The sequence below is a fragment of the Jaculus jaculus genome, chromosome 12, assembly GCF_020740685.1.
Source record: "Jaculus jaculus isolate mJacJac1 chromosome 12, mJacJac1.mat.Y.cur, whole genome shotgun sequence".
In the NCBI taxonomy this organism is placed as follows: Eukaryota; Metazoa; Chordata; class Mammalia; order Rodentia; family Dipodidae; genus Jaculus; species Jaculus jaculus.
In genome coordinates this window covers 102,608,655-102,636,546 of record NC_059113.1, presented here as the reverse complement: position 1 = coordinate 102,636,546, position 27,892 = coordinate 102,608,655, and the positions used below count along the sequence as shown (strand labels likewise).

General features: G+C 40.4%; 1 protein-coding gene across 1 annotated transcript in view; it reads right to left on the bottom strand.

Moving 5' to 3' along the window:
- The window catches only part of Gucy1b1 (guanylate cyclase 1 soluble subunit beta 1), a 50,162-nt gene extending 23,193 nt beyond the window's left edge, over positions 1 to 26,969 (bottom strand). The window contains exons 1-4 of the mRNA XM_045131439.1: positions 26,852 to 26,969; positions 26,239 to 26,312; positions 11,389 to 11,489; positions 9,911 to 10,029 (exon numbers count right to left, since the gene is read on the bottom strand). Of these exons, the coding sequence (XP_044987374.1) occupies positions 9,911 to 10,029; positions 11,389 to 11,489; positions 26,239 to 26,312; positions 26,852 to 26,854 (297 nt within the window). The 5' untranslated portion in view covers positions 26,855 to 26,969. The remainder of the gene's footprint in view (positions 1 to 9,910; positions 10,030 to 11,388; positions 11,490 to 26,238; positions 26,313 to 26,851) is intronic.
- Between the last annotated feature and the right edge of the window lie 923 nt (positions 26,970 to 27,892).

Here is a 27,892-nt window from a genome sequence, read left to right as displayed (position 1 = left end):
TCTCAGGGTGGCCTTGAACTCATGGCGATCCTCCTACCTCTGCCTCCCGAGTGCTGGGATTAAAGGCGTGCGCCACCACGCCCAGCAAGAATCTTCTTTATACTAAGGGGTACAAAAGAAAATTTTTGTTATGGGCTGGAGAAATGGCTTAGCAGTTAAGGCACTTGCCTGTGAAGTCTAAAGACCCTAGTTCAATTCCCTAGTACCCACAAAATGCCAGATGTACAAGGTGGCACATGCATCTGGAGTTTGTTTGCAGTGGCTAGAGGCTCTGGTATGACCATTCTCTCAGTTTGTATCTGCCTCTTTCTAATAAATAAATAAATAAATGTTAAAAAAGAATTGTTGGTATGTAGAATATCATGGAAATTAAAAACTGAAGGAAATCTTAAGACAAATTCCTTCTAAAAGTCTCATTTATCCATTCAATCACTCTCCTCCTCTCTCTTTCTCCATTAGTTCTTTCTTTTTTGCCTTTCACATATATGAACTGCAAGACAACACCAACAGTTCTTAATAAGAATCATGTAATATGGTTTTATAAGGAACATTCACTTTGGAATTTAAAACTGAAACAAAAAATAAGCAAGACTGAGCCAAATGGGCTAAGCCATCCGTATCCAAAGGAAAGCACAGACAAAAAAGGTTCGTGAAATGTTCTACTTTTTCTTCTAGAGTTGTTGGTTGAGGTGAAACCTTTCTAATGAAAAGTTTAAAGAAAACAATGGATTGCCCTATTTAAGAATAAATTGTACCAGAGCCACTGAAATTCTTTAAGTAAAAAATATCTTTAAAACTCTATGTATTTATCAGACTATCCTCTCAAAGAAATGTTTTAAAGGTTAAAAAATAGTCAAACATTCCTAACTTACCTGTGAGTAGCAGTTTCCTTATCACTTCTGAGATAAAACACCCAACCAGAGGCAGCTGCTGAGAGGAAAGGGTTTCTTTTGGCTTCTAGTCTCCAGGGAAAGTGTTACCATGGCACAGAAAGCATGGCAAGGCAAAGGCTGGGCCTCACAACTTGTCACACCAGCTGGGAGGCAGCAGCAACAGTGAGCTAACAAGTTGGGTACACAGGAGGGCTGGTCAAATAAACCTCAAAGTCTGCACCCAGTAGTACAACTCCTCTAGGAAGGCTCTCAAAGGCTTAACAGAGAGGAACTGAGCATGAGTCTTTAACCCCAAACATATGAGGCTATGGGCAGTGGGACATAGAAGGATTCACACTCAAACTGACACACTTTGTAAAATAAGTCTACCTTTGCCTTTAAACTCATGTTAAAAAATATTACCATTAAGGCAGGTATGGGGGTGCACACCTTTAATCGCAACACTCAGGAGGCAGAGGTAGAAGGATCACTATGTGTTCGAGGCCACCTGGAGACTATATAGTGAATTAAAGGTCAGCCTGAGCTAGAATAAGACCCGACCTTAAAAATATATAACAGTTACTCAGAGAAAAAAAGTCTTCTAGTTATAAACTATTTATCTTCCCTCAAAAGATTTTTGTTGTTTGTTTCATATGAAAGTAAGCCCCCATATCAAGTTTTAAAATCGAAGCTTATGGAAATCAACTTTTTTGATGCGGAGAAAACAGTTTCTTTTGAAATTGAAAAGATAAAAATAAAGCAAATAGTGCATTCTTCTCTAAGAAATATAAATAATTTAGGGAAGTATTAAAATTTTACAGCTGTTCAGGAAAATCCTAGTGCATCCAAAAATAGCTCTTTGCACAAACATTTAAGAATTAGATCAGTCATCAATGCCACACTGCTGACGATGGGCTGGCCAAGACACAATATTATATTTCATAAGCCAAAACTTGATCCAACTATAATTTATGATAGCCTAATTGCAGGCTGGATGGAGGAATGCTGGCTGACGCAGGCAAGTACATGTGAATCCAGTGAGTGCAGCTGCCACATAGCCAGATCAGCTGATGGAGACAGGGTCTCAGGCAGCAAATTAGAGAATGTTTATACTTTCTAATAAGATCGTAATGCCTCCTCACATAGGCATATACATTTAATCCTAATGGTCTCTACAACTGTATTCTGTCTGTTTATTTTTCAACTAAAGTGTTTTTTTTTTTGTTTGTTTTTGAAATCTGTGAAATTGGTACACCTGAAAAGCCTTGGTTGTTGATTTTATTTGTGAAATTATTAGGGCAGTAATGAACATGAAATAGACATGACTTGAGGGTCATTCCCAGATGGCCTGCCTTATCAAATCACACATGACTTATTCAAATCTCCGGGCTCATTGTACATATGTTCCCACGAAACCAGCGAAGTATGAAAGGGGGAAAAAAAAAATGCAGAGCAAAACTTCAGTTTTCAATTTGATACCAAGTCATACAAAAGTTCACTGGTTAAAACTACGAATTGTTATGTGTGGTGGTTCTTTGGGCTGTCGGGCTACACTTGGAAGGGTCTGCTCATGTTCATGTTACTAAAAGATGGTGTCATCACACTGCAGTGGGAGTCAGATTTTCAATGGATCCCTGGAATGGCCAGGGTATGGCCTGCTCCAGGGTGGACATGTCGCCTGAGCAAGTCTGGTGGTTCTTATGTTGCTTGTACTGGTCATTGCAGACGTCTGGGTTCACAGATGGAGCACCCCAGTAATCCCTCTTCTCACATCCTCAGGAATAAACCTTAAAACCTCTCATGCCATAGACTCGGAAGCCTCTAAATGTCATGTCCTTCTGGCCAAATAATCATGAAAGAAAGCTAACTTCAAGTCAAGGGAAGGGCAGTTTTACTTCTTGTTTTCTTTTCTTTTTGGTGTGTGATCCAGTGTGTGATGTGCACATGCATGTCTATGCATGTGCTTGTTTACATGTGTGCATACAGATGTGTGTGCCCTGTGACCATGCATGTGTGTGGAGGCCACAGGAAGACTTCAGTTCCCTTTAATGTCTGCCTTCTTCCTCTGATTGAACCTGAAGCCTGCATTGATCTCTGGCTAAACTGGTTGGCCGCAAGGCTCCAGTAAGCTTGTCTCTAACATTCCTCAGCATGGGATTACAGGTGTATGCGGCTATGCCCAGACTTTATGAGGGAGCTGGGGGTCGAACTCAAGTCTTTATGCTTGTGAAGCAAGCATTGTTACCCACAAAGCCATCTCCCCAGCCCCTTAGAATTGCAGCTCTTAACGGGGCCTGAGCAAGATCAAATTGAAGAACTGCATGGGAGATGGGATACCCTGTTGTGGTGATGTTGAGAAAATATCATCTGCCTTAATGCAGCAAAGATGAACATGGCCTGCCTTGGAAGCACCAACCCATCAATGATCTCCTTACAGAGTACAAATCCTGCTGGTTCTCTGCAGTGTTTACTCAAGTAAAAACCTCCTCTCTCTCCTCTTGCTTTCTCCTTTTCTTTTATATTAATTGCCTATCTTTTTCTTCCCTCTTTTCCCTGCGTGCTGTCCTATAACTCCCAGCACCACCACATGGCTAACATCCACAATGAGCTGTTGACCAAAGAGACCCACAAGGTTTCCCAAAAGAAGGCAGATTTCAGTCAGAGCACTTGATGACCCACCAAAGGTTAATGGTAAGACCCTACTGCCGAAGACACCATAGGCTGTTGTACAGAACATGGAGAGACCTGGCTGGAATCTGGAAGAGAGTCAGTCCCCAGACAGTTAGCTCGTCTAGTGCCAGATTGTGCTACATGAGCAACTAGGGGAAAATGTACAACATCTGTCCAAGCAACTCGTGTTCTAAGCTACTCAACAGCAAACAACCTGATGTGATGCTCACTCAAGTGCAACAGTGGCACAAAGCCATGGTGGATAACCAACTGCTCTTGACTTGGCTAATCAATCCATTCAGTAGAACAGAACTCATACCTGGAGCTGGGAAACAAATCAGAATCATATCCAAAAATCAAGTCCATTCTTCAATGTCAAGCTCCCACCAATCTTGGGCTACAAGAGGGCCTATACCTATTAAACTCCCTCTAAAATAATAATGGACATCCCATTTATCTGGAGCTGACTTCACTGTCCATTGGAGAATCTGATTCTCTTTTTCAGACAGACCCAGAACCTGAGGAGAGATTCAGCCCATCGCACCTCACCAGGGGCCCAGCTGAAATCATAGAGTAATTGGGGAAATGAGCAAGAGTGCTGTTTTCTTGGTGAACCTGGTGCCAGCACAATGATAAAGGAGATGGGCACAGAGAACATTTAACTCCTCCCAAACCAGAGATCCAGAGACACAGAGGCTCCCAAGATCTCATTGCTGAAGCAGACTTAAAACAAACCCAACATGGCTCAAGGAAATTCGCTCAAGAGGGGTGGAAAGATTGTTAGAGCCATAAGTTGGGATGCTAAGCACAGAGACGTTGCCTCTTTCCTATATCTGATGGCTACCCTGGCTACCCCATAATACATGAGCCACAATCCCTAATGAATAGGATCCCTTTGAAGGGGGAAGGACAGATAGGAAGCTAACGATGATACCAATATGGCTGCTTACAAACTGAGCATGTACATAATTAATAAAGAATAAAAGGAGAAAAAAGAAAGTTAAAAAATACATAGCAGAGATATGAACTATTCCCAGTTTAAGAAGAAAAAAGAAAGTAGGTAAATACAGAAGAAATCTTGCTAAAATATGCCCATGTCTTTCCAACAATATTTCTACAGGTAAGTATATGTAAATCAACCATCAGATTAAGAATCAACTAAGAATATTTTCTGATAAAACATTTTTTCAATTATTAATGAAGGAATAAATTCCAAATATGGCTTTTATCAAGAGCTCACAAGTGAATGGTTTCACAGAAGAGTAAAGAAAAATCAGTTCCAAACTATGCAATCCCTAGAGAAGAATAATGTTTCTAAAGGCTTCCTATAAAAATATTTCTTATGGTTTATTACTGTGCCCATTTGGGGGATGATAGCCACTTTGTGTTAGATTCTTAAATTGGTTTTAATGCAAAAAAATAAAATTAAACTGGGAATCATAATAGAAATTGATTAAGCAGGGTCACAATTTTGATATTAGGTAAAAGTATTTTAAAGGAAGAGGGAAAGTTAGTGTTTACTGCTAGAAATGATGGCTAACCCCACAATGCACAACCCATATTCCACAATGAGGAGGGTCCCTGTGGAGGGAGGAGGAGGCTAATGATGTTACCAACATGACTATATACACTGTGTATATAATGAATAAAAAAGAAGGAAAAATGATAAACTATGAGGATAAAATATATTTTTAATTTTTTAAATTTTTACTTATTTATTTGAGAGAGAGAGAAAAGAGATAATGGATATGCCAGGACCTCTAACCACTGAAAATGAACTCAATTCATATACCACCATATGCTTCTGCCTTTACTTGGAATTCAAACCTGGGTCCTTAGCTTCACAGATAAGCACCTTAACTGCCAAACCATCTCTTTATAACTCATCTAGAAATACTATCTGCACTCTGTGTTCTAGAGTATACAATTATATAAAGAAACACAATAAAAAAGTTAAGTGTTAAAATTACAAACACTACCCGAGTGTTGTGGCACACACCTCTAATCCCATCACTTGGGAGGCCGAGGTGGGAGGATCACCAAGAGTTCAAGGCCACCCTGACACTACAGAGTGAAATCCAGGTCAGCCTGACCTAGAGTGAGACGATACTTGAAAACAACAACAACAAAATATAAACACTCCACAATTAACTAACTCCATCACTTAAAACTAATGGTTTCATAAGCTATGTTGTATCAAGTTTTGAAAAGTCTTTTTATTTTTACTTGTATATATGTTCATGTGTGCGTGCTCTCTAGGTGTGCACACGGTTCTTTGTGGAGGACCAAAGTGGATGGTGGGTGTGTTTCTCAACCATTTCCCATCTTGTTTATTGAAACAAGGTCTCTCACTGAACCCAGAGCTTGCCACTCTGGTGAGTCTACTCCCCACCTTGAAGTGCTGGGATTACACCAGGCCATTGTGTCTGCCAAGCATTTATGTAGGTTCTAGAGATCCAAAATCAGGGCCTCATGCTTGTGCACAGCAAGTGATCTATCCATCCCCCCGATCCACTTTCCCAACCTCTGAAGGCAATGTGTTCTAATCCACGTTTGATGTGATGAAACAGACAAAACCGTACACCTAGAGCATGAACCAGTCATCTCTTGTGTTTGGATTTCAGCTGCAAATATATTATCTTCTAGCAGATCTGACCGAACATCCTTTGACTACCAGGTTAAACTTTAGAATGCATTATTAGCCTTACCACTCACTTTCACAACCCAAGTTAAGAATGTTATTGGGCAGTATCTAAAACCGAGAATAGTTTTCCTTAATTTCATCATGCCCTCACTAATGTGTTTGGAAAATGCCTTGATTTATGACCACCTTTTACTCTTTGACCAATATACATCTGTACCCAAACCATTTCCATATTGAAACTTGTTATTCAGGCAACCTGAATCCATATCCCTATGAGAAGGTCCCTCATATTTCTCTCAGAATAAAGTGTCTTGTTTCCTTTTATTTCCTTTGAGATGACAGTGGGGCTTTGTCTTGAAGTCTCTTGTTCATACTGAGGTATTGTTGAATAGGTTTGGAAATGCATTTCCAAATACACAAAATGCATCCATCACACATGATCATCAAGGTGGTCGGGTCTCTGGCCCTCTGGAGTCTACATTCCACTAGAATAAACAAGAAATGGAAATGCTGAGGTAGAATGACTTCGGGTGAGGGGCATCTCAATGGTGGTGGGAAAAGCAGCCTACTACAAGAGCGTGAGAAAAGCCAGTTACCCCACCACAGGAGGGGTAGAGTTTGGAGAGAGGGGTGTGATCTTTCTGGAAGAAGCGATTACACCTGGAGGTCGAGTAGGATTTACAGATGTGCGAAGCAGCATGGCCATGTTCCAGGCAGAGGGAACATCATGCCCCAGTGCCCAGAGGATAGAGGGCACAAGGAAGATTTAGGTGTTGAAGAAGTCAGCTTTGGCCACACTGATGGACAGATTAACAGGGACCCTTAGGGGACGGAGGTTGTTTCTGTTGTCTTTTAAGTATTTGACATTTCCCATGAGCAATGGAGAATACCTAAAGGTTTTAAAAATAAAATTATACGAGATATAGTTGCATTTTAGAAAAATCTTCGGAGATGTCACACAATGAGGTAGGGTAACTGTCCAATCTCTTGATAATAGTAAACTCTCCCAAAGAAGTTTCTAGGAAATGGGAATAAGTGCCTGAGTTCATATTTAGTCAATATAGTTAAAAGATTTGGTGATGTATGAAAATAAGGTGGTACAAAGAAACAAATAAATTTGAAATCTCTTGAAAAAAAGTCCACTTTGTCTTACTCTGTAGTGGATGGTGGATATACATTGTAAATGTACTAATTAATGTATGACAAACTAAGACTTTAATTGTTATATGTAAACTAAGAACTTTAAATGATTTATGAAAATCAATACTTCATTTTATAATTCTGTAAACAGAAAAAGATACATTTAATTTATCTTTAGTTAGACTAAGCAAAAAAAAAAATCTACTTTGAGTAAAGCAGGTCTTTAACACCTTCAATTTTTTATTGAACTAGATATTAAAACCAAAAAGAAGAGAAAATTGAACTGTTGAAAAATTAAATAATATTAATGAAACACTGTAATATCCATAATTTGGAGTTTCCCCATTTTTCACACTTTTCTGCCAAGGAACAAAATGAAATTGTATATCGTTTAAGATATGCCAACTAAAATTTAACAGAAAAATTATAAATGAGATATTTTAAATTCGTTTGGCTGACTTTGAAATCTGTTCACTGAAGTCCGTTGCATTTCGCGTGGTAAGAGGTATGACTGACTAGTGTCGTGGCTGCTGAACAGGCACTTCCAGAACGCAGCGAGTCCTGGCCACACCATTTTTTTGCCCTGACGTCTATGTTGTGACAAATTTGTTAGTTTGTCTTTTAAATCAGATTTATTGTTTTACTGATGTGAGTGCAGGTAAAAAAAATCATTAGTAAAACCATGCAAATTCTTGTTTTCTGTGGACAGTGTCATTGAAACAAAGAGAAAACAACTAGAAATTAAAACCTCACCAATAAAGTGATCATCAGAAAGTATTTATAAGAAAATAGATGATGTATTTAAAACTCTAAAATCCCTCAAATACTTTTAAAAGTATTGTGGTGGCTTGAATGTAAAATATCTTATGTTTGAATCCCTAACTCTCAGTTGGCAGCACCATTTTGGAAGGCTGTGGAAGGAGCCTTTTACCAGTGAAACTTTGCAGGAGAAAGGGGGATCCCGAAGGGTGGCCTCAGTCTGGTGTAGTCCTTCACCACTTGTCATACTCAGCCCCTGCTGTTCTCTTTCTCCCTGTTGATGTGATGATGTGACGCTGGCTGTCTGCTCCTGCCATGCATTCCTTTCTGTGATACAGATTTCACCTTGAAACTTTCATCCAAAGTAACCTTTTCCTAAACTGCTTCTCTTCTGGTATTTTGTCACAGCAATAAGAAAGTAACTGCTACAAAAAAGCCTCTCTCTCTCTCTCTCTCTCTCTCTCTCTCTCTCTCTCTCTCTATATATATATATATATATATATATATATGTATGTATGAATGAATATATATATATATGTATATGATATGTGTGTATGTTTACATTATATCCATAATTTGCATTATATAGACAGATAATAGAGATATGTATATAGGGAGAGATAGAAATAAGTATAGAGATATATAGATATGTAGATAAAGATATATCACCAAGTCTAATTTACTTAAGGTCTCTTTGCATCTATTCCATTTGGAAATGGTAGCTTTCTTTCTTTGGTTTCCCATTCTTTTCTTCTCATATTTTTGATACCATTATTTAAGTAAATCCACGGCAGGAGTCTGCAAACCAGTGTCCATCCTGATTTAATGCTGTTTTAAGTTTATAAGAAAAATGTCCCTATGTAAACAACAGACATTTTGATTAAACACCAAAGTTCTTATTTTGGCTGTTAAATCAATAATGCAGCTGGCCTTAAAGTAGTTTACATTCCCACAGAACTGGGCTTCAGTTCAGCTGGTACTGCACTGACATCATTTTCCAGCAAGATCTGGCTGCTCTTAGCAGCTGGTTAGGAATATTCTTTGCAAACAGCAACATAATTTCCAGCGTTTGCACATTTCAACCAGAGGGTCGCATGTATATTAAGGCTTAAAATAGTCCATCCAAAAATAGCATCACAGCTAAGGGGTAATTTAGTAATAAAAACTTTTAAGGTAATTTTAAAAAGACTGTAAGGCAAAGGTTTTTGATGGCATTATTGATTTTCTCACCTGAAACTGGCTTTGGGGGGTTTCCTATCTTGCTTTCTGGGGTAGACTAGTATGTAACTCTAAGGCAATGAATGGTATTAAATACTTCTGGTAGTATACTTGAAAACCTTGGTTGTTTTTTCTAAATGATGAGTTCTAGTAAAACAAGCATTAAAGGGCTGAAGAGACTGCTTAGTGGTTAAGGTACCTGCTTGCAGTGCCAATGTAAAGCCAGATTCACAAAGTGGCACATGCATCTACAGTTCATGTGTAGTGGCTAGAAGCCTGTCATGCCCATTCTCTCTGTCTTTTTCTCTCTGTTTACAAATAAAGAAAAAAAATAGTTTAAAAATTTAAACAAGCAGTTAAGCAGATCATAATATGTCCTGTGGAATTTTTAATGATGATATTAATTGCTAATTTGTATATAGTGTCAATAACTAGGAATTGAGAAATTTTCTGATGAAAAGTGTTGATATATTGCATGACCATCAAGTAAATCTAATTGTATTTCACAAAGACCACTACAATTTCAAGACTCTCTTATCCAGCTGGCTGAAGAGAAGAAGTTTTCCAGAACCTGTGTTTACGAACCTTAGAACCTCAAATTGCTTACCTGCAGAAATTCTCTCACATTAGATCCCAAGACACGCAAGATGGTATCATAGCCAGATTCCTGACAAAAGACGAAAAACATCTTCCCAAACATTTGGAGGATTTCTCCAGCATTGAGATCTGTGTTATAGGATAAGTGGGAAAAACAACAACAAATCAATCCTTTTATAGGTAAAGCACTGTTAATGACAAGAATAAAGATAACTGTGTACTAAAATGGTTTAAAATATCCACAGTTTTTGTACAATGTGAACATAGACTAACTAGCACAAAAAATATGGGAATATGAGAAGAAAGATACTAACACATCACCATCATTTTATCTATTATTGGCAATGTGACCATTTTCTCACCATATGCACCAATTTATATTTGACAGTTTATAGCACATATGTAACATTCTATTTCTTCTGAAAACAGTTTTGCAAGGATGAATATTACTTGGTTTTTTTGCAGATAAGTTTCATTACATATACATACTTAATTACTTGATTGCATACATACCCTAGTATCCCTAAAATTTAAATACATATTTACACTTTAATGGCTCTCATATATAAAATATTGATGCAATAATTTACTCAGCCTATCTTTTCTTATTAACATATAGACTTTACTTTTTGATAATATAAATATTCTGACACAAAAGCGCATATACATAGACTACTTAAGAGTTGGAACAGTTTTCAAAGATTTTGATGACATAAAATCATTCTCCAAAAAGTCATCTCAATCTCTCATTAGTTTTAAAATGTGTTTTATTTCTCTCTTATCTTCTTATGACAACCCTAGATATTTTATTTTACAAACTTCCAAATTCACATTAAAAATTTACTTCCTATTTGTTTACTTCATATTATCATTGAAATAATACAATTTTCTTTTCATTAATTATTTGACCATTTTGTTTCCAATTCTTAAATTCTGCTGAGTGGTATTAGAAGGGTCGTTCTATTCCATGCAAACCTTAATTCCTGTGTAAAGTCAGCACTATGGACATCATAAATAACATTGAGAGTAATTGTTCTCCATGAAGAGCTTTCTACTGATTTTCAGTTCAGCAGTGAATCCTATCAGGGAATTTCATTTGCCTATTAACTTCCTGTCTTTTGCTAATGGTTAACATAACTTATGATTGCAAAATATATTCCAAGATAATGCTTTCTGCAAATAATTATTGTGTAATTATTATAATCACCATAATAATTACTATACTTCTGATACCATAACTATAGTTATTATGACTGAAGTACCAACAACTTTCTTTCCCAGTACACTGCTCTCTGTAAGCAGGCCACATAACCCATGTTCCCTTTTCCATTTCTCAAGAGCTTGAAAAAGGCATCTTATATACATGTCTTCATCTAGGATTATGTGGCACACCACTTGTACAACCATGTACTATATCATCTTGGTACACATGATCCTTGGGGTTCCTGGTATAACTGAGCCAAAGAAAGAAAGCTGGATCCAACGTACTGAGGACCTTGCTTGCAGCAGCCACCAGATCATAAGTTTTGGAATCATCATATATTATTCTGACAAGAAACTGTCCTTCTTCATCTAACTGTGCCTCTTTTCTGGAAGACAAAACGAGAGAGTGATGGGCTGTGAAGCTGAAATAAAATGGCAGCTATAGCTGTGATTCCCATGAGTGTACAAACAATGGTTCTATACATGAAATGTGATTTGTTGAGGCAAAATGGCATCAATATCATCTACCTGGAAGCCTGATGATTAAGCAGAAATTATCACATCTATCTCACCAAAATTAGCATGATATATTCAACTATAGTTTTGCATAACTGAGAGTACTATAATGCCTAATGCCATGCCCAACACCAAAATAATCGCGTAGTAACTCTACTTGCTGGAAATAGCCCATATTTCTTGCATCTCTGTATCTTCCAGGCATGGCTCTGAGCACTGGGAAAACAATTTTAGTGAAGCAAATTTGTTCTCATGCAACACATGTATTCTAGGAGAGACAGAGAAGGCATAAAATGTGCATGTAGTACATAAAATAAAAACAAGAAAATAAATAAATATAACATTTAACAACAAAAAAAGGGCTGGAGAGATAACTTAGCAGTTAAGGCATTTGCCTGAAAAGCCAAAGGATCCCAGTTCAATTCTCCAAGACCCATGTAAGCCAGATGCACAAGTGGGCACATGCATCTGGAGTTTGTTTGTAGTGGCTGAAGGCTCTGGCATGCCCATTCATATTCTCTCTCTCTCTCTCTCTCTCTCTCTCTCTCTTCTTCTCTAACTCAAATAAATAAATAAAATATTTAAAAAAAAAAACCAAGAAAATAGAACAGAGTACAAAGTGGGCCAGTAAAGGCACAACAGCAAGGAGAGTGTGAACAAGGGGAGCAGTGGACCCAAATGAAATCTGTGTGTCAGGAGCAACAGAGGAAGTTCACTCTGGGGAAAGCTAGGTGGGAATAGTCGTATGCTAGAGAAACACCAGTGGTCAATGTGGCAAGAAATGAGAACACGGTTGTGTGATGGTAAGGCAATGTGCCAGGTGGTGCCAAGGCCTTAGTGTTTGGGCCTGACTAGACACAAGGTACAGTGACAGAGAGTGAAGAGATGAAGGCTTTGGGCATCTGTAAAGTGAGCAGTGGGGTGACCCAAGCTCTGAGCTCAGAGGAAGGGACTTCTTGGCCTGGCTCTGCACTGAGTGGACCAAAGGTGTGGATGTGAGTGGAGGCTCACAAGGGACTTCCTGCCCATATTCAGGTGAAAAACCTATGAGAGAATTCAGAGCAGATGAAGGACAGACATTGTGAGTAGTGCATCCCTCCAGAAGAATGTTGTGGGTAAATTCAACATGACTGACACAGTCCTGACCAGTGTGGGCCAGAGAGAAGTCTCAGGGATGACACTGAGGTTTCTGGGAGGAGCATGTGGAAGGTTTGTCATTAGCATCTATCCGGGGAAGGTCTGCTTGAGGGGGACTGGAGTTTAGAGTTACATTCTAAACATATGAAGTTTGAAGTGCCAAGTGGTCTGATAAAGTCTTCAATATAATATATCCTCCACTTATTAAATACAGTAGTTCAAAACATACACAGTCAGTGAGTGGAGATCACAGTTTCCATTTTTCACAATCATCATGATTCTATAAATACATTTATTTTGATAGGATTTGGATGGCTTTTCTCAAACAAGTGTTGGAAGGGGAAGGAAAAGTCATTGTTCAAATACTGCTGGGTAGAGATGGGCTGCTGGCAAGTATCTTTCCTGATGTAAAATTTATATGGAAGTGGGAAAGCTGCCTCTGGCTCAGCCCAGCCCCTCTAAATGGCTGCATAAAACTTCAAGGCAGAGGGCCAAGGATATATTAGAGAAAGACGCAGATTAAATATGAAAGTTGCCTTCACGGCTAGCCTGAGAACCGCCTACAGGGAGATAGCAGTAGACACTGAGGAGACTCAAAGCTCATCAAAGGGACTGTAGGGATGGATGGCTCAGTGGTTGAAAGTACTTGCTTGCAAGGTCTGATGAGCAAGCTTCAATTCCCCGGTAGGTGCACAAAGTGGTGCATGCATTTGGAGTTTGTTTGCAATGGTATGAGGCCCTCATATCCCCATTCTCTCTCTTTTTCTCTCTCAAATAAATAAACAATATATTTAAAAACTCATTAAAGCAGAAAATCAGAGGTTGCAGAGAGCTCAACACTAAGCAAGCCTTCTAACGTGCCCTTAAGGCTCAGAGAACATTGAAGAAAAGGGGGTGGAATGACTGTGAGAGCCGCTGGGTGGGGAGGAGAATCCTGAGGCACTGTCCTCTCCTTCCCCTCCCCCCCAAGACTGACTGATGCATTCAGGACTGCACAAAGAATACTGATAACCCCATGGAGTAGGGCCCTCAAAGGAATAGATATGGGCAAAAGAGAACAAAGAGAATGATGGGAATATGACCAATATGCAATTTATTCATGAAGTTCACACAATTAATTAAAAAAAAAAAAAAACCTTCAAGGCAGGCCACAGACACTCTCAGAATGATGTGCTGACTGCTACTGTTCCTGCTGTGAGGAAAAGCTGGCAAATGCTGGCATTCCTTGTGCCACCTTCCCAGTGTGAAGATATCCTAGAGACACATTTCAGAGCATGTCATTTATATGGTTTTGCTATAGTTATGCAGATCTGGGGATGGAGCTCAGAAGACAGCTTGCATTGCATGCACAAAGCCTTGCAATTCATGCCCAGTACCAAGAGCACTGAAACTAGAAAATGGTTTTAGTAAGCATAAGGATTTGAGTTTGAGAGCCGAGAATTTCCTAGCTGAGTAAATCTGGGGAAACTGTACACAATTTGGGCTTTAGAATCTGTCTTTTCTAAAGTGGGAGCCAGAATGTAACTCAGCTTGCCCAATGGAAATGACATGAAATTATTCAAATTACATTCTGAACCACTTACATGGCATACATATTACTAGAGCTACACAGGGCTCTATTCTCAATTACAGAGCTCATGATGTTACTCTCAATGGTCACTTTGACTGGATGTGTTATTACGTAAGAGAAAAATCTCTGGGAAAATTCTGTAAAGGACATTTTAGATTATGTTTTTTAAGAAGGGAAGACCCACCCTAACTGCAGGTAGCACCATTCAATGAGCTTGGGTTCCAGTCTGAAAGGAGAAAGGTAATTGTGTCTGAAATTTACCTCTCTGTTTCTTAACTGTGGATACAGTATGATGAGCTTCTTATATATCCTGCCACCATGCCTTCCCCACAATGATGGCCTATGTTCTCCAACTGTGAGCCCTAAGAATAGAAACTAATACCCAGCGATATATATATACCATATACATATACATATACATATACATATACATATACATATACACACATACATATATATATATATATATATATATATATATATATATATACACATACATATACATATAGTACATATGTGTGTGTGTGCACGCGCGCGTGTAATGGTGCCTTATTTCATTTGCCAAAGATCTCAAGCCCCTGTAAGAACTCAAGTCTTTCTCTGTCAACTACACAAAATACACACACACAAACACACAAGGTACATTTAAATATAAACCAGTTCACCATATTCTATTCTTTATATCCAACTGAAATAAAAAGCAAGTCACATAACTTTGCGTTAACCTCAACGTCTTTGAAACACACATGCCATCCACAGTGACCTTTAAATAAATGAGACACAGAGGCCACCAGCCCTTTGTAAAAAAGCAGACACTTTGATTTTCAGAGAAATTCCCTAGCCAGGAGCCAAACATTCTCCCCACTCTCTTTCTGGCCCTCCCTATCTCTTACTGAAAGAAGCTCCTTTATCTCTTAAAATTTCCTTCCTAAAAATATCTCCCAACATGTTCCCAGCAGGAGGCCAAAGTAACAATTAGCAGCTGGGCAGGAAGTCACATCTCCTCACAGATAGAAGTGTTAGGCTGAATTCCACAGAACTGCTACTCATGAACACTTAGGACTTACTTACATCCATCAGAAAGACTTTGGAAATCAAATTGCTCATCCCTTTTTCCCCTTTGTTTTCATTATTTTTCACTCAGGAAGTTTTACCAAAAACATTTGGAAATATGTCATGTTCCAGGCCCTTTTCAAAGCACTTTTGGCATGTCAGTAAAAGAAAAGATAGATACTTGAGCTCACTGGACTTGTTTGGTAGCTGGAAGAAACAGGCAATAAGTAATGCAGTGTATAATAAAATGTCATGGTATGTCATGAAATGATCAATGCTGCTAGCTAAAGCAGTCTAGAAAAGAGAGTAGAGGTGAAGGAGGAATAATGTTTTGTGAGTTAGAACTTGCTTTTTGTTTCATTTTGTTTATTAAGCACTAATGCCAATCCAAGTAACTGAAATAAGCATGCATCAAATACATGTCTGAATATTTTAAAATAAAAAAATTGAATTATTTAAATCTATTATCCCTTAAATTTCCACATCCCACTGTAAGCAATCAGACTAGTTAAGGTGTTTGCCTGAAAAGCCAAAGGACCTAGGATTGATTTCCCCAGGATACACATAAGCCCAATGCACAATGTGATGCTTGCATCTGGAGTTCATTTGCCATGGCTGCAGGCCCTGGAGTGTCCATTCTCTCTTTCTCTGTCTCTCTCTTCCTCTTTATCTCTCTTATATAAATAAACAAAATATTTTTAATTAAAAAATAAGCAATCAGGGCTGGAAAGATGGTTTAGCAGTTAAGGCACTTGCCTGCAAGGCCAAAGAACCTTGGTTTGATTCCCCAGGACTCAGGTAAACCAGATGCACAATGGCTGGAGGCCATTCTCTCTCTCTCTCTCTCTCTCTCTCTCTCTCTCTTCCTGTCTTTCTATCAAATAAATAAATAAAAACAAAATATTTTTTTAAAAAATAAGCAATCAAATGTTACAGATGAAAATCCATCTTGTCTCCAAATTAAAATCAAACTTTGTTCTAGCTTTTTAAAAATCATACAAATTAAGAACATTTTGTATGATTTTTTTTTAAAAAAGCTAGAACACAGTTTGTCCAGAATGTCTAAACAAAATTCCCCACAATTCCTGACTTAAGGAGATGGTCCTGAATTTCCAGATGTGAACACAGAAAGAATGAACTCATCTTGGCCACAGGCTGCTGCTACTGTGCACTCTGCCAGCAAATGGACTCCACGTAAGGCAGCAGTGCTTCCAATGCAGCACAAAACAAGTGTGTCCTACAAAGGACACCCTGGGGACAACGTACTATAGAACGAATTCCTGACAGAAAGAAGTCTGTACTCAGGCCGAAAAGGTGAACACACATCACATGGCTGGGTTCACCTCAATATCCTTGAGGGATTCTGATCTAGTAAGTTGTTTTTGTTGTTGTCGTTTTTGTTTTTTGTTTTTTCTAGGTAAGGTCTCACTCTAGCTCAGGCTGCCCTGGATTTCACTATGTAATGTAGTCTCACTGTGCTCCTCCTACCTCTGCCTCCTGAGAGTGCTGGGATGAAAGGCGTGCGCCACCACTCCTGGCAGACAATGTAGTTTCATCACAGCAAACGCAGGTATGGTTTTTATTATAGATCTGGAAGAGTACTGTAAATGCCTCATTGTACCCAGGTATTATAAAAGTCCAAGTGCCCCATTCTAAATGACAGATGATAACAGTAACCAACATCTGAACCTTGGAACCATACTGTTTTTATGCCCATGGCTGAGAAGAAGGTCTAGAATGTTTTCATCATCCAGATGTATGGATTTTAGGAATCCTGAGGGTCAAGAGTGCCCTGCCTGAGAGAGATGCTGAGGGAGAGCTACAGTCCTCATATCCAGAAGTGGGTTTTGGTTTGGACCTTCTGAGCACTGGCAAAGGACAATCCTGTAAGTCAACATGTCAGCTACTCATGCTCTCATGAGTGACATTTGGACTTAGTTTTAGCCAATGTGGCATCACCCTTGCTATATTATTTCATATTTGTTCTGTCTGAGATCAACCTATCATGGAAGACCATTCATAGTAATGGCAATTCTGGAAAAAAAAAAAAAAAAAAAAAACACCCACTGAGGTTTCCAAAAGGGCCCTTTGTGTAGCTCCATTAAACAGACAATGTATGCATACTGGGTCACAGTTCCTCTCAAAATGAATCACTTGTTCAAACTTTTAGAGGCTCCAATTTTCTTCCATAGGTGTGCTGGTTAGTATATCAATAATCACATTTAAATACAATAAAGACAACTGGGCAAGTGGCAGAATATTCCAGAAAATTAAAAAAAAAAAAAAAAAACAATGCATGCAGTACTAACACAATGTAGATTGGTAGTGACCATGATAAATTGGCTGGTTCTGGGAAGGAGAGTAAGTTTAGATGATGGAATGACCACAGTGGAATAACCACCAGCCTGTGTCCAACCCATACTCTGATTATGAAGAGATCTATGGTTTGAGAATAAAGAATGAATCTATTTCCTGTAGCGATTGTGGGGATTAAGTGAGTTAATAAGTACAGAGTATTAAGACAATGCAGAACCATATGGCAGCTGTCTATTACAAATGAAAGCATATCACACAGAGAAAGAAATTCTGTGCCCTCAATCTCAATGTTAAAGACATTTATCTACAGCCTATGACAATGCCTTTACACAGAATCCAGCATGGTAACTGTCTTTTGATATACAAAATTAAATTGATCTACAATAGCCAGTTGAAACAGCAAAGAAGAATGGTGTCATTCACTTCCATACTTTGTGCCTCTCTGATATGAGGGGTCCATTCTCTGTAATAGTATTTTAGTTAATAACAATGTAATATATACTTGAAATTTACCTAAATGGTGCATCTTATGTTTTTTCCATGCAAAAAAAAAGGAGTAACCATGAAAGGTGATAGATATGTCAATCATGGGGACGACTTGGCAATGCATACACGCATGAAAACAACAAGTTGTGTACATTAAATATATACAGTTTTTGTTTGTTTGTTTTTCAAAGTAGGGTCTCACTCTGGCCTAGGCTGACCTTAAATTCACTATGTAGTCTTAGGGTGGCCTTGAACTCAGGGTGATCCTCCTACCTCTGCCTCCTGAGTGCTGGGATTAAAGGCATGTGCTGCCACACCTGGCTAATATATACAGTTTTTTATTAAGTATATCTCAATAAATCTGGAGGGAAAATGCTTATTTCAATCAAGTTTATTAAGTAGGAGTAAAGCTGTCATCATAAATTATGATTGCAGAAATGAGTCTTGGATGATTATATGTGTGCATTCTATTCTTTTGAAACCATAAATGTATAGGAAAAAAATTCACTTATATATAAGTATGCATACATATAATATTAATAAAGAGTTGAAGAGAGAGACAGGGAAGGAAGTAAACACTTCATTAGGCTATCCCCTGGAGACAGTTGATGTGCCTGCAGTCTAGTGAGGCAGGTCAGGCGTTAGTCAGAGAACAAACACGTAACTAAAACTCTTCCAGGAAGTGGTAATGTTGAGCGCCAGGGATGGCTCACTTCAGCAGCACGTGCTGTTCAATCTCAAGGATGAAAGGTGGGTGTTTACAAGACACAGACGGGAGATAAGAAAGGGACCAAATTCTGGACACACTCATTTCTGGACACAACTAAAACTATCATGAAGGCACTGTAGAGTGACCACTGACCCCGGCACGGGCAGGGCAAGTGGGATCTGCGGACCAAAGTGTCTCCAAGATCAGGGTAAACTGAATATTAACCACAAGTAATTTCAACAAAGAAGCAGTTGAAACAACAAATGGCAAGTAAACCACACAATTTTAATGGGATAAATAACACTGTGATGAAGAATTATTATAAAACCTTCAGAATTTTGCCCTGCTTTCTCTTGGCTCTCACTGTCTCTTGACATCATTTGTGGACCACAGCGCCCTCCATTTTCTAGACACAAGCAGTAGAGACCCCTTTCCCCCACCCCTTCTTATTTAACTACAAGCAAGCAAAGATGTGAATAAAAGCTGCAAGAGCTCACAACCACGCGGCTGCTGCCTGTGAAGTGCACCAGCGAGATTCTTCCTAATGCTCAGTTCCCTAAGCCTGATCCTGCTCAACATCAACCCCCAAGAATTGCTTTCCAACATGTTGAAGAGAAACATTTGTCAGAGTCCCGATTCTGAAGGAAAAGGAAAAAAAAAAAAAAAAAAAAAACAAGCAATGGAAAGGACGTCGCTCTTACAGACAACACCCCTGTCTAGTTAAAAGTGTGTCCTCACCACATCCGGACACATTCAAAGTGAAAGCACAGGTTTTCTGATATCTTGTCTGGGAATCACTGTAATGTGCAAAGATTCCTTCTTTTACATACCAAATTAAATAATGCCATCCTATATACTTTTTTAAATTCATAAAACAGGAAAAACGTAACCAAAGGGAGAAAAAAGAAAAAAGAGCTGGGCATGGCGGCACATGACTTTAGTCCCAGCACTTGGGAGGCAGAGGTAGGAGGATCACAGTGAGTTTGAAGCCACCATGAGGCTACACGTGGAATTCCAGGTCACTCAAGAAGCATTACACACACACACACACACACACACACACACACACACACACACGAAAAACAGAAGGAAATGAAGAGCCCAAGGTCAACCTTGATTTCTGAGGGTGGGAGGGGGCTACTGAAGATTGCTCCTCCAACATGACCCATGACCCAGGTTCAAAGGTGCCCAGTGTCAAATGCTTGCTGGCATGTCAGGTGGGATTCATGCTCAGATATCTACTCCGCCTTCATTACTGCCAACACTGCTGAGTTTATAACTAATGCTTCCTTTCTCATTGTTGCTCACCTCACTGGAACTCTTTATATTTCTATAGACAAAGGTCCTAGTGCCAATAACCTGGCTCACTAAATATTTGACTCTATATCTGGAATTATTTCTTTCTGAGGAAGTTTCTGTTGAGAAAATGGATATGGTTTAATTCTAATTTAGATTTTAACTCTTCACTCTAAATTATATCTTAAAATAAGCATTAACTCTGGTGCTGGAGAGGTGGAGAGCTAGAGGTCTGACTTTTCACCTTTCTGTCTATAATCCTTTCATATATAATCACCGATTTTCTTGGAAATTCGACTTGGTTGTGGAGAAAAATGACAACAATAACAAAAATGTTGAGCCAGAGAGTAATTTACTATTTAAAATAGATGTTAGAGCACTCAACTGAAAACACAGAGAGGAAAAGACCAACATTTTAAATGGTTTTCTAATATATAAAGTGTAATACTATCATAAAAGACACAGGTTTATTCTTGCTAGAGCACTCATAGAAATTTAATTCATTCCTGCCCAAATGTGAAAATGTGATTAAACTAAGGAAAAACATTATGATGTAGTGTTTTCCTTGCTCTAATTTGTTTATATAAACTGAATATTAAAACGTGCATTTAAAACCCAAAAAGAAAAACAATGAAGAAAAGAATTGTGGCAGAAAAGTGGTTTGAAGAATATAGTGTAAGTGGAAAACAGTCTACTTCCTGTGATCTACAGGACAAAGAAGACACTGAATCCAGCCAGGGGCTGTGGAGAAGGACAAGGTAGGACAGTCAGTAGATGAAAGGCTCCAGGACACATGCTAAACCAATGCCCTGCTACCAACCAGGTGCCTGGGATGATAAAGGAGAATAAAACTGCACCTAGAACTTAACTGGATTGATGAGACCCTTGAAGACTGCTGTAATATGGAGACACAATATTCTACTCTTACCACAATTCAGTGTTGGGACCACAACGCAGGACTTCTCACACGCTAAGCAAGCTCTCTACTACGCTCTCTACCACTCATACACATGCCCAGACCCGGGCTACTAACATGATTAAATTATTGAAAATCAGCTTCATATCTCTCAGGTGAGTTGAGGAAGAAAACTGAAAAACTGATTTTTTTTTAATGAAATGGAAAAAATAAGAGCTAACATTAGCTTGAGCTATTTAAGAATTATGTTACACATTTTCCAGACTATATTCAATGCATGGTAACAGCCTAGTGAAGTAGCTTCTATTTCTTTTTTCCTCATGCAACTGAGACTTGGTAAGTTTAAGAAAGTCAGACCATATGGTCTAAACTAGTCCATGGCAGTGTATAACTGAGTGCTATATAAACCCTAATTCTCATTCAGGAAAACCAAACTCAGCTCGACAATACTTTCATAAATAGAAGATCAGTGCTGGCTATTTAATCATCAAGCTGTTAACAAATGTGAGGTAAAGCCTGGGAAGTTTAAAACAAACTCTTAGACTAAAAATATCCTAATATCTCTAGACATTTTCAAGGCAAGGATGACATCATTTGCTTTTCAGTCCTCAGTGACTGAAAGACGAAACTATGCTCATTAAAGATAAGCTTAACAATGAAGAAAGAAGTAAATGATTCAATGGATACAGAAGTATGCCGGCCCCTTCTCAAGAACTCACACACACACACACACATGCACACACATAAAAGAAAACATGCCAAACAGATGTGCTCTGCACCCAGAGGTGATGACTGACAACCTTCCACAGGAACTGACAGCAGTGACCATCAACTAACACATTCATTATGTTGTACATTATCATTGAATTTACAGCTTCATGCCAAAATGACCCAGCTATTTAGCACTGATCTCTTCAAAATACTACGGAAGAGCTAATCAATACTGTGTGTAGCATTTCAGCATTCAAAAGCTGCCCGTGGCCTTTTAAACTATAAGCACATAATGAAGATTTCACAGGAGTGTGGCTTGTGTTGCCGTGTAGGTACTCTGGATCGGCCTCGCATAAGCTAAGCAAGGGCTCTCCCACTGAGCTACATCCCCAGCCTTTAATTGTCTTTAGGAGATTTTTAAGCATTCAAGAATTTTCAACCGCTGGAATCCATCTTTAGAATCCATGTATGTTCTAGGGAAGCTAGAACACCTGAAATCGAGCTCGATGACAGGACCTGGCCAGGGCCAAGGATATATCAAGTGATACATCATTTAAAATGCATAATTTTGGCTGGAGAGATGGCTTAGTGGTTAAGTGCTTGCCTGTGAAGCCTCAGGACCCTGGTTCGAGGCTCAACTCCCCAGGACCCACGTTAGCCAGATGCACAAGGGGGCGCACACATCTGGAGTTAGTTTGCAGTGGATGGAGGCCCTGGCATGCCCATTTTCTCTCTCCCTCTCTCCCTCTTTCTCTCTCTGTCTGTTACTCTCAAATAAATAAAAATGAACAAATTTTTTTAAGTAAAATGCATAATTTTCACTTTGTACATTTTGCAAATGGATGATTATTTCACATCATTTAGGAACCTTGTCTTCTCTAAGGGGATACCTGAAAATCAAAAGGAAATCTACAATTAGAATTACATTTTAAAGTAAGATTTCGGGTAGAGTCAGAGTTTCCTTGCTTTCTCACCTTGGTTGTGGTATATACCAGAGGTAGATAAATGACACCCAGATGAACTTAGCCCTCTGCTTGCTTTCTGGTCTGGGAGCTAATAATGGAGTTCGAAGTTTTACATGGTTACATTTGATAGCTATGTAGATAATATGACCTCAAGTTTTACTTAGCCCGCAGACACCTAAAACATTTACTGGCCCTTTAAGAAAATTTTACCTGGCCTTAGCATAGGGGGATTTTTCTTTCTGTTATAAAAGGAAGATGAAGTTCTTGGGAAATGGTTATATTGCTGGTAAGAGGATAAGTGGATATTGAGTTTACCAGGAAGCATTTTTTTGGCTCTTATCCCCCTAAATCTTATGCCTGGAATCTGTTACTCAGAGCTTTATTTGTCATTAAGCATTTGGCCTCCTTTCTCATGAAGGATGGATGGTCATTTCCTACCAAACCAAAAAAAAAAAAAAAAAGGTTTTATATAACATCTGATATATAAACATTCATTTAGATGTAAGATAGAGTTTAGTATTTATTGAGTCAATGAAAAAAAATCTCATAGATCAAATTTTTCATAGAAAGTTAAAACCAAAATTGTCATTGACCGAGGTCTACATTCATGTTTCTCTGGGAATGGGAGAGGGAGGAGGGAGGGTCAGGGTTGTGGCTGCAATATTTGGCTGTTATAATGCCTGAGCTCTATAGTGCGCTGAGGAGACCTTGAGCAATCACTGGATTGTTGAACAAGAAGAAGCCTTAATCCTGTGATGGCCAGAGCCAGGCCAAGATCTTCCACACATACTGTGCCCCCACCCCAACCCCAAAAGCTTGTTTCCTTAAAGAAAGAGTCAAGAGTAGCTTCTGAATTGCCACCACTAGCCCAACCAGCAGTACTTTCTTCTTAAGGTGAAATCCTTGAGCTCATTTTACAGGGAAAAATATCCAAATGATATGTTTCTTATAAAAAATAATGTTTTGGATGATTGGAGTTATTAACTGAACAGCTGCACAGCACTGATCCTCACTGCTGACATGCCAACTGGACAGGTTGCTGGAGTGGTGTGCACACGGAGCCCCTGCCAAGAGCAAAGGTGGGAAGTTCTCTGCGTTGGAAGCCAGCCTGAACTACATGGAAAGTTTGGGGCCACCCAAGACCACAAACATGACAAAACTCTGTCTCAAAACCTCCAAAAGAAGAAGAGGAGGACAAAAGTAAAGGAAAAACAGATAGATTGGATTTAAAGGATATATTAATATCTAAGTAAAAATTTAAAAAAAAATTATTATTATGAGTAGCAAATTTTGACATGATTTCACCGTTCTTTTCAATGTAACTATGAGTTTAGTTTGGGGGTTTTTACCTCCTCTGAAGAAATATAGTCAATATAAAAAAAATTTCTTGAGCCAGGCGTGGTGGCACATGCATTTAATCCCAGCACTCAGGAGGCAGAGGTAGGAGGATTGCCAAGAGTTCAAGGCCACCCTGAGACTACATAGTGAATTCCAGGTCAGCCTGAGCCAGAGTGAGACCCTACCACAAAAAAACAAAAACAACAACAACAAAAAAAAATTTCTTGATAATTTAATTTATAACATACTTCTGGTATATTTCTCTATGAAATATGCTTGTCATTTATACATTCAAAACTTAAACCTAAATTGCTAATGGCAAGACATGTCTTTAAATATGCTCTTGAAATTCTAAGTATATTCATTGTTACAGTATAGCCAACAGGTATTTGATTATCTCCAGTTTTAAAGATGGGAAAAAATAACACTGGCAATGTGTGAGTTGATTTCACCATTTCACAAAGAAATTATATTAAATGTGATCCTATAGGTAATCCACTCTGCCTATAGTCTTTTCTTAGTGTCTGTCTTTCCTGTAAAAGTCTACATGGAAAATAGAAGCTAGGAAAGCATTAATGGGGGTGAAGGAAATTTATAGTATCAAAGTAAATTTTAATTGCAGGCTCCTCACTGGATATAATAAAATCATTTCCAAGTCTTGACTTTTCTGTATAGCATGAAGATGTGCCCTGTGGAGAACATAAGCGATTTAGGGGAAATGAATTATTAAATGAAAGTGTTCAAACACACAGAGCCAAAGGTAGGAGATGCTGCATTGCTAATGCTTAATTTATCGTCTTCATCATTTCCATGGAAAGAGATAACTATCAAAATCCACCATCAAACAGGCGTCATACAGCCTGTTTGAAATGACCTTCAAGAAACAATATGCTTGGAAAAAAACCAAAACAAAACAAAGAAAAAGCAAGGTGTCATCAGCCACTTGTGATAACAGAACAACGTCAGTGAGGACAGGAAACCAGAAGACAGAAAGACAAAGTGCTCAATCTGATCACCCGGGTAACCCTGGGCATCCCCTCTCCCGTTAGAGTATGATAGCTCAGCTGTAGCTCTGGATTGAAAATCCTTAACTACGATTTTGGTATAGTTGCTGTTGCCAGCAATGGAGAGGCAGGAACCTAACTTTGTTAGCTGGAAATGTTCAGCTTGCAATGGCAGCATGAGACTCGCCAATACTAAGAAGGACACAGGGGGATTGCTAGTTCCAGGCCAGCCTGGGACACATCTGGCATTTAAGGCGATCCTGTGATACATAGTGAGACCCTGTCTCAAAAAACAAACAAACAAAAAAATAAGGGCCTCCAATGTAGCTCAGTGACAGAAAGCGTTATCATTATGCTCAAGGCACTGGATTCAATCCTCAGTACTCTCCCCACCTACCCAGCCCCCAGAAAAGCTCAAGACAGATACATGAGGGGCAATATAAATTACCAGGTGAATGTACTATTGCTGATCCTCTCTGAGCATTCGGCTCAAAGCTCTGCTGAGTCTAAACCCTGCTAGATCTGCCAGTAGAAACGAAAACAAGTATGATTTGGGGGAAAATAAAGGGAAAACATCCTATTTTCAATTTATTTCAGAATGCATTTGATGACTTGCTTGAGAAACAGTCTCTGAATGCGTTAGCATACCAAATAGACTTAAATATGTTATGTGCACCACAATGTGTAAATCTTGAAGGAACCCAGGTCTTTTTGGTTTCTGTCTCTGGTGGCAGAAACCTCAAAGGCCAGTGAAATACCCCCCTCCCGTCCCCCCACCCAATGCGTGGGAGCTGACCAGCCCTCCCTGTCTGGCCTGGGAGCCGAGCCGCAGAGCTCTGGCAAGAGCGTTCCCACGCTCAGACCCTTTGGGGGGGAAGGCCTCAGTGACCCCGAGAGGTCTCCTTTGCAAGGCCCTCACCCTGCGGCCCCGCCCCGTCCGCCCCTCCCCTCCAGGTCCGGGCTAGGGAGCGTGGGAGCGCAGCTGCGGCGGGGCTGCCGAGCGGCGGGCGGCGGCGGGCGGAGGATGCGCGCGCGCGGGGGCCTTCCCGGAGCCGCGGAGGGAGCGCGCCGCGGGAGCAGCGCCAGAGGCCGCCCTGCTGGCCCAGGGGGTCACTTACTTGATGTCTTCCCACACTTCGGGGCCGTAGTTGCGGATCACCAGCAGCTCCAGGGCATGGTTCACGAATCCGTACTGCCGGAGCAGGGAGAGAAGCGGGCGTCAAGGACCCTTGGGGAGCCGCTCTCCTGCATCCTGGCTCATCCCGCTCCCCTCGCTCTGCTCTCCGCCCTCCGGCTGCGCTGCCCGGGGTACCCGTGGCTCACAGGGGCAGAGCGCAGTGCCCATCGCATTCTGCACCACTCGCTCCACCCCCACGCCATCTTCTCCCCGCTCCCCCCGGGCTCACCTGTCAACGCTCAGAGCCAAGCTGGGCACTGGGGGCAACACCAGGTCATGCACCCAGAGCCTCCCTCTGCCCCAGAACCCAGCTTGCCACACTGCCCGGCCTGCAGGAACTGAGATATCGCGGTGAAGACCCCCTTGGGAAGCAAGTCACCGAACGTCCGTGTGGTGCCCCACCTCCCCTCCCGGATGCCAACCACCATCAGCGCTGCTGCTCCCTCCTGCGCCCATCCAGCGCCCCTGGGCTCCCCAGGCTGCGTGCGTCAGCCAGTCCAAGGTCGGCCCGACCTAGGTGCGGGGATCCCTCGGACCGGGTAGAAAGCACTCACCATGGTGTCTGAGCCCGCAGCCCCGGGTGGGGGGGCAGCCTCCACGCAGAGGCTCAGCCGAAGGGACCCCGGCAGCGACTGCAGCGGCGGCGGAGGCGCAGCCCGGCTGCGGCCGCAGCTCGGAGTTAGAGCGAAGGCATCAGCCGGAGCCAGCTCTGATTGCCACGTCCCCTCAGCCAATGGAGAGGCGAGCCGCGGGAGGCCGGTCTCGGCTCCGAAGACCTCAGCCAATCAGCGACAAGGGAGGGAATTCGGATGCTACTGCGCTCCGAGCATCTTCCCACCCCTGTCTGGTGTAACCAGGCCTTCATTTGAGGCCACGTCCATGGCGAGGAAGCGCCTGCTGCCCTTGGCTTGCGAGTGAAGAAGACACCTGTGACCCTGCTAGATGCATTCCCCTCCAGAGGGCTGCCCGCACAGGGGTGTGTGAGTGGGGAGGGGTACCTACAATGTCACAGCACCTGGTCCGTTAAAGGAGTAAGCCCCCGGTTGTGGTCAGCATCCTCGCTGTTGGTTACAGTCTGGAAGATAGCTGTTTCCTTTGCGGCCTAGTCTCATAACCGTTCTGGCTACAACGCTCAAGTTTGGGACCGAATTAAACACATTTTACTTTTAGTCACACCGAGACGAATTTAAAGACCGATAATGTTCCATAACACAAGAGTACCTTGGTAAGTATTGGAATTTTTCTCATTGACAAAATGCCTCTTGTATCTTAAATGAGTTGGGGTGGGGAAAAAAGGCCACTTCATAATAGACAGGAAACAGAAACCGACATGGCACATCTCCCAAGGACACTGGATATCTCTAATGACCTATTTTCTCCAGATTAAGTCTCAACTCCTTAATTTTCTGGAACTTTCCAAAATGGTGACATCAACTGTAGAATGAGCCAGGATACATGAGCCCTTTGGGGGAATGGAGAGGTACCTCTTTTTGTGAACCCTGACTGTGAGTTAGATGTTAAAACCATATCTGTCCATTTGCAAGTTACACAGGGTCCGGCTATAATCGGATCTTCTTCCTGAACACATATACTAT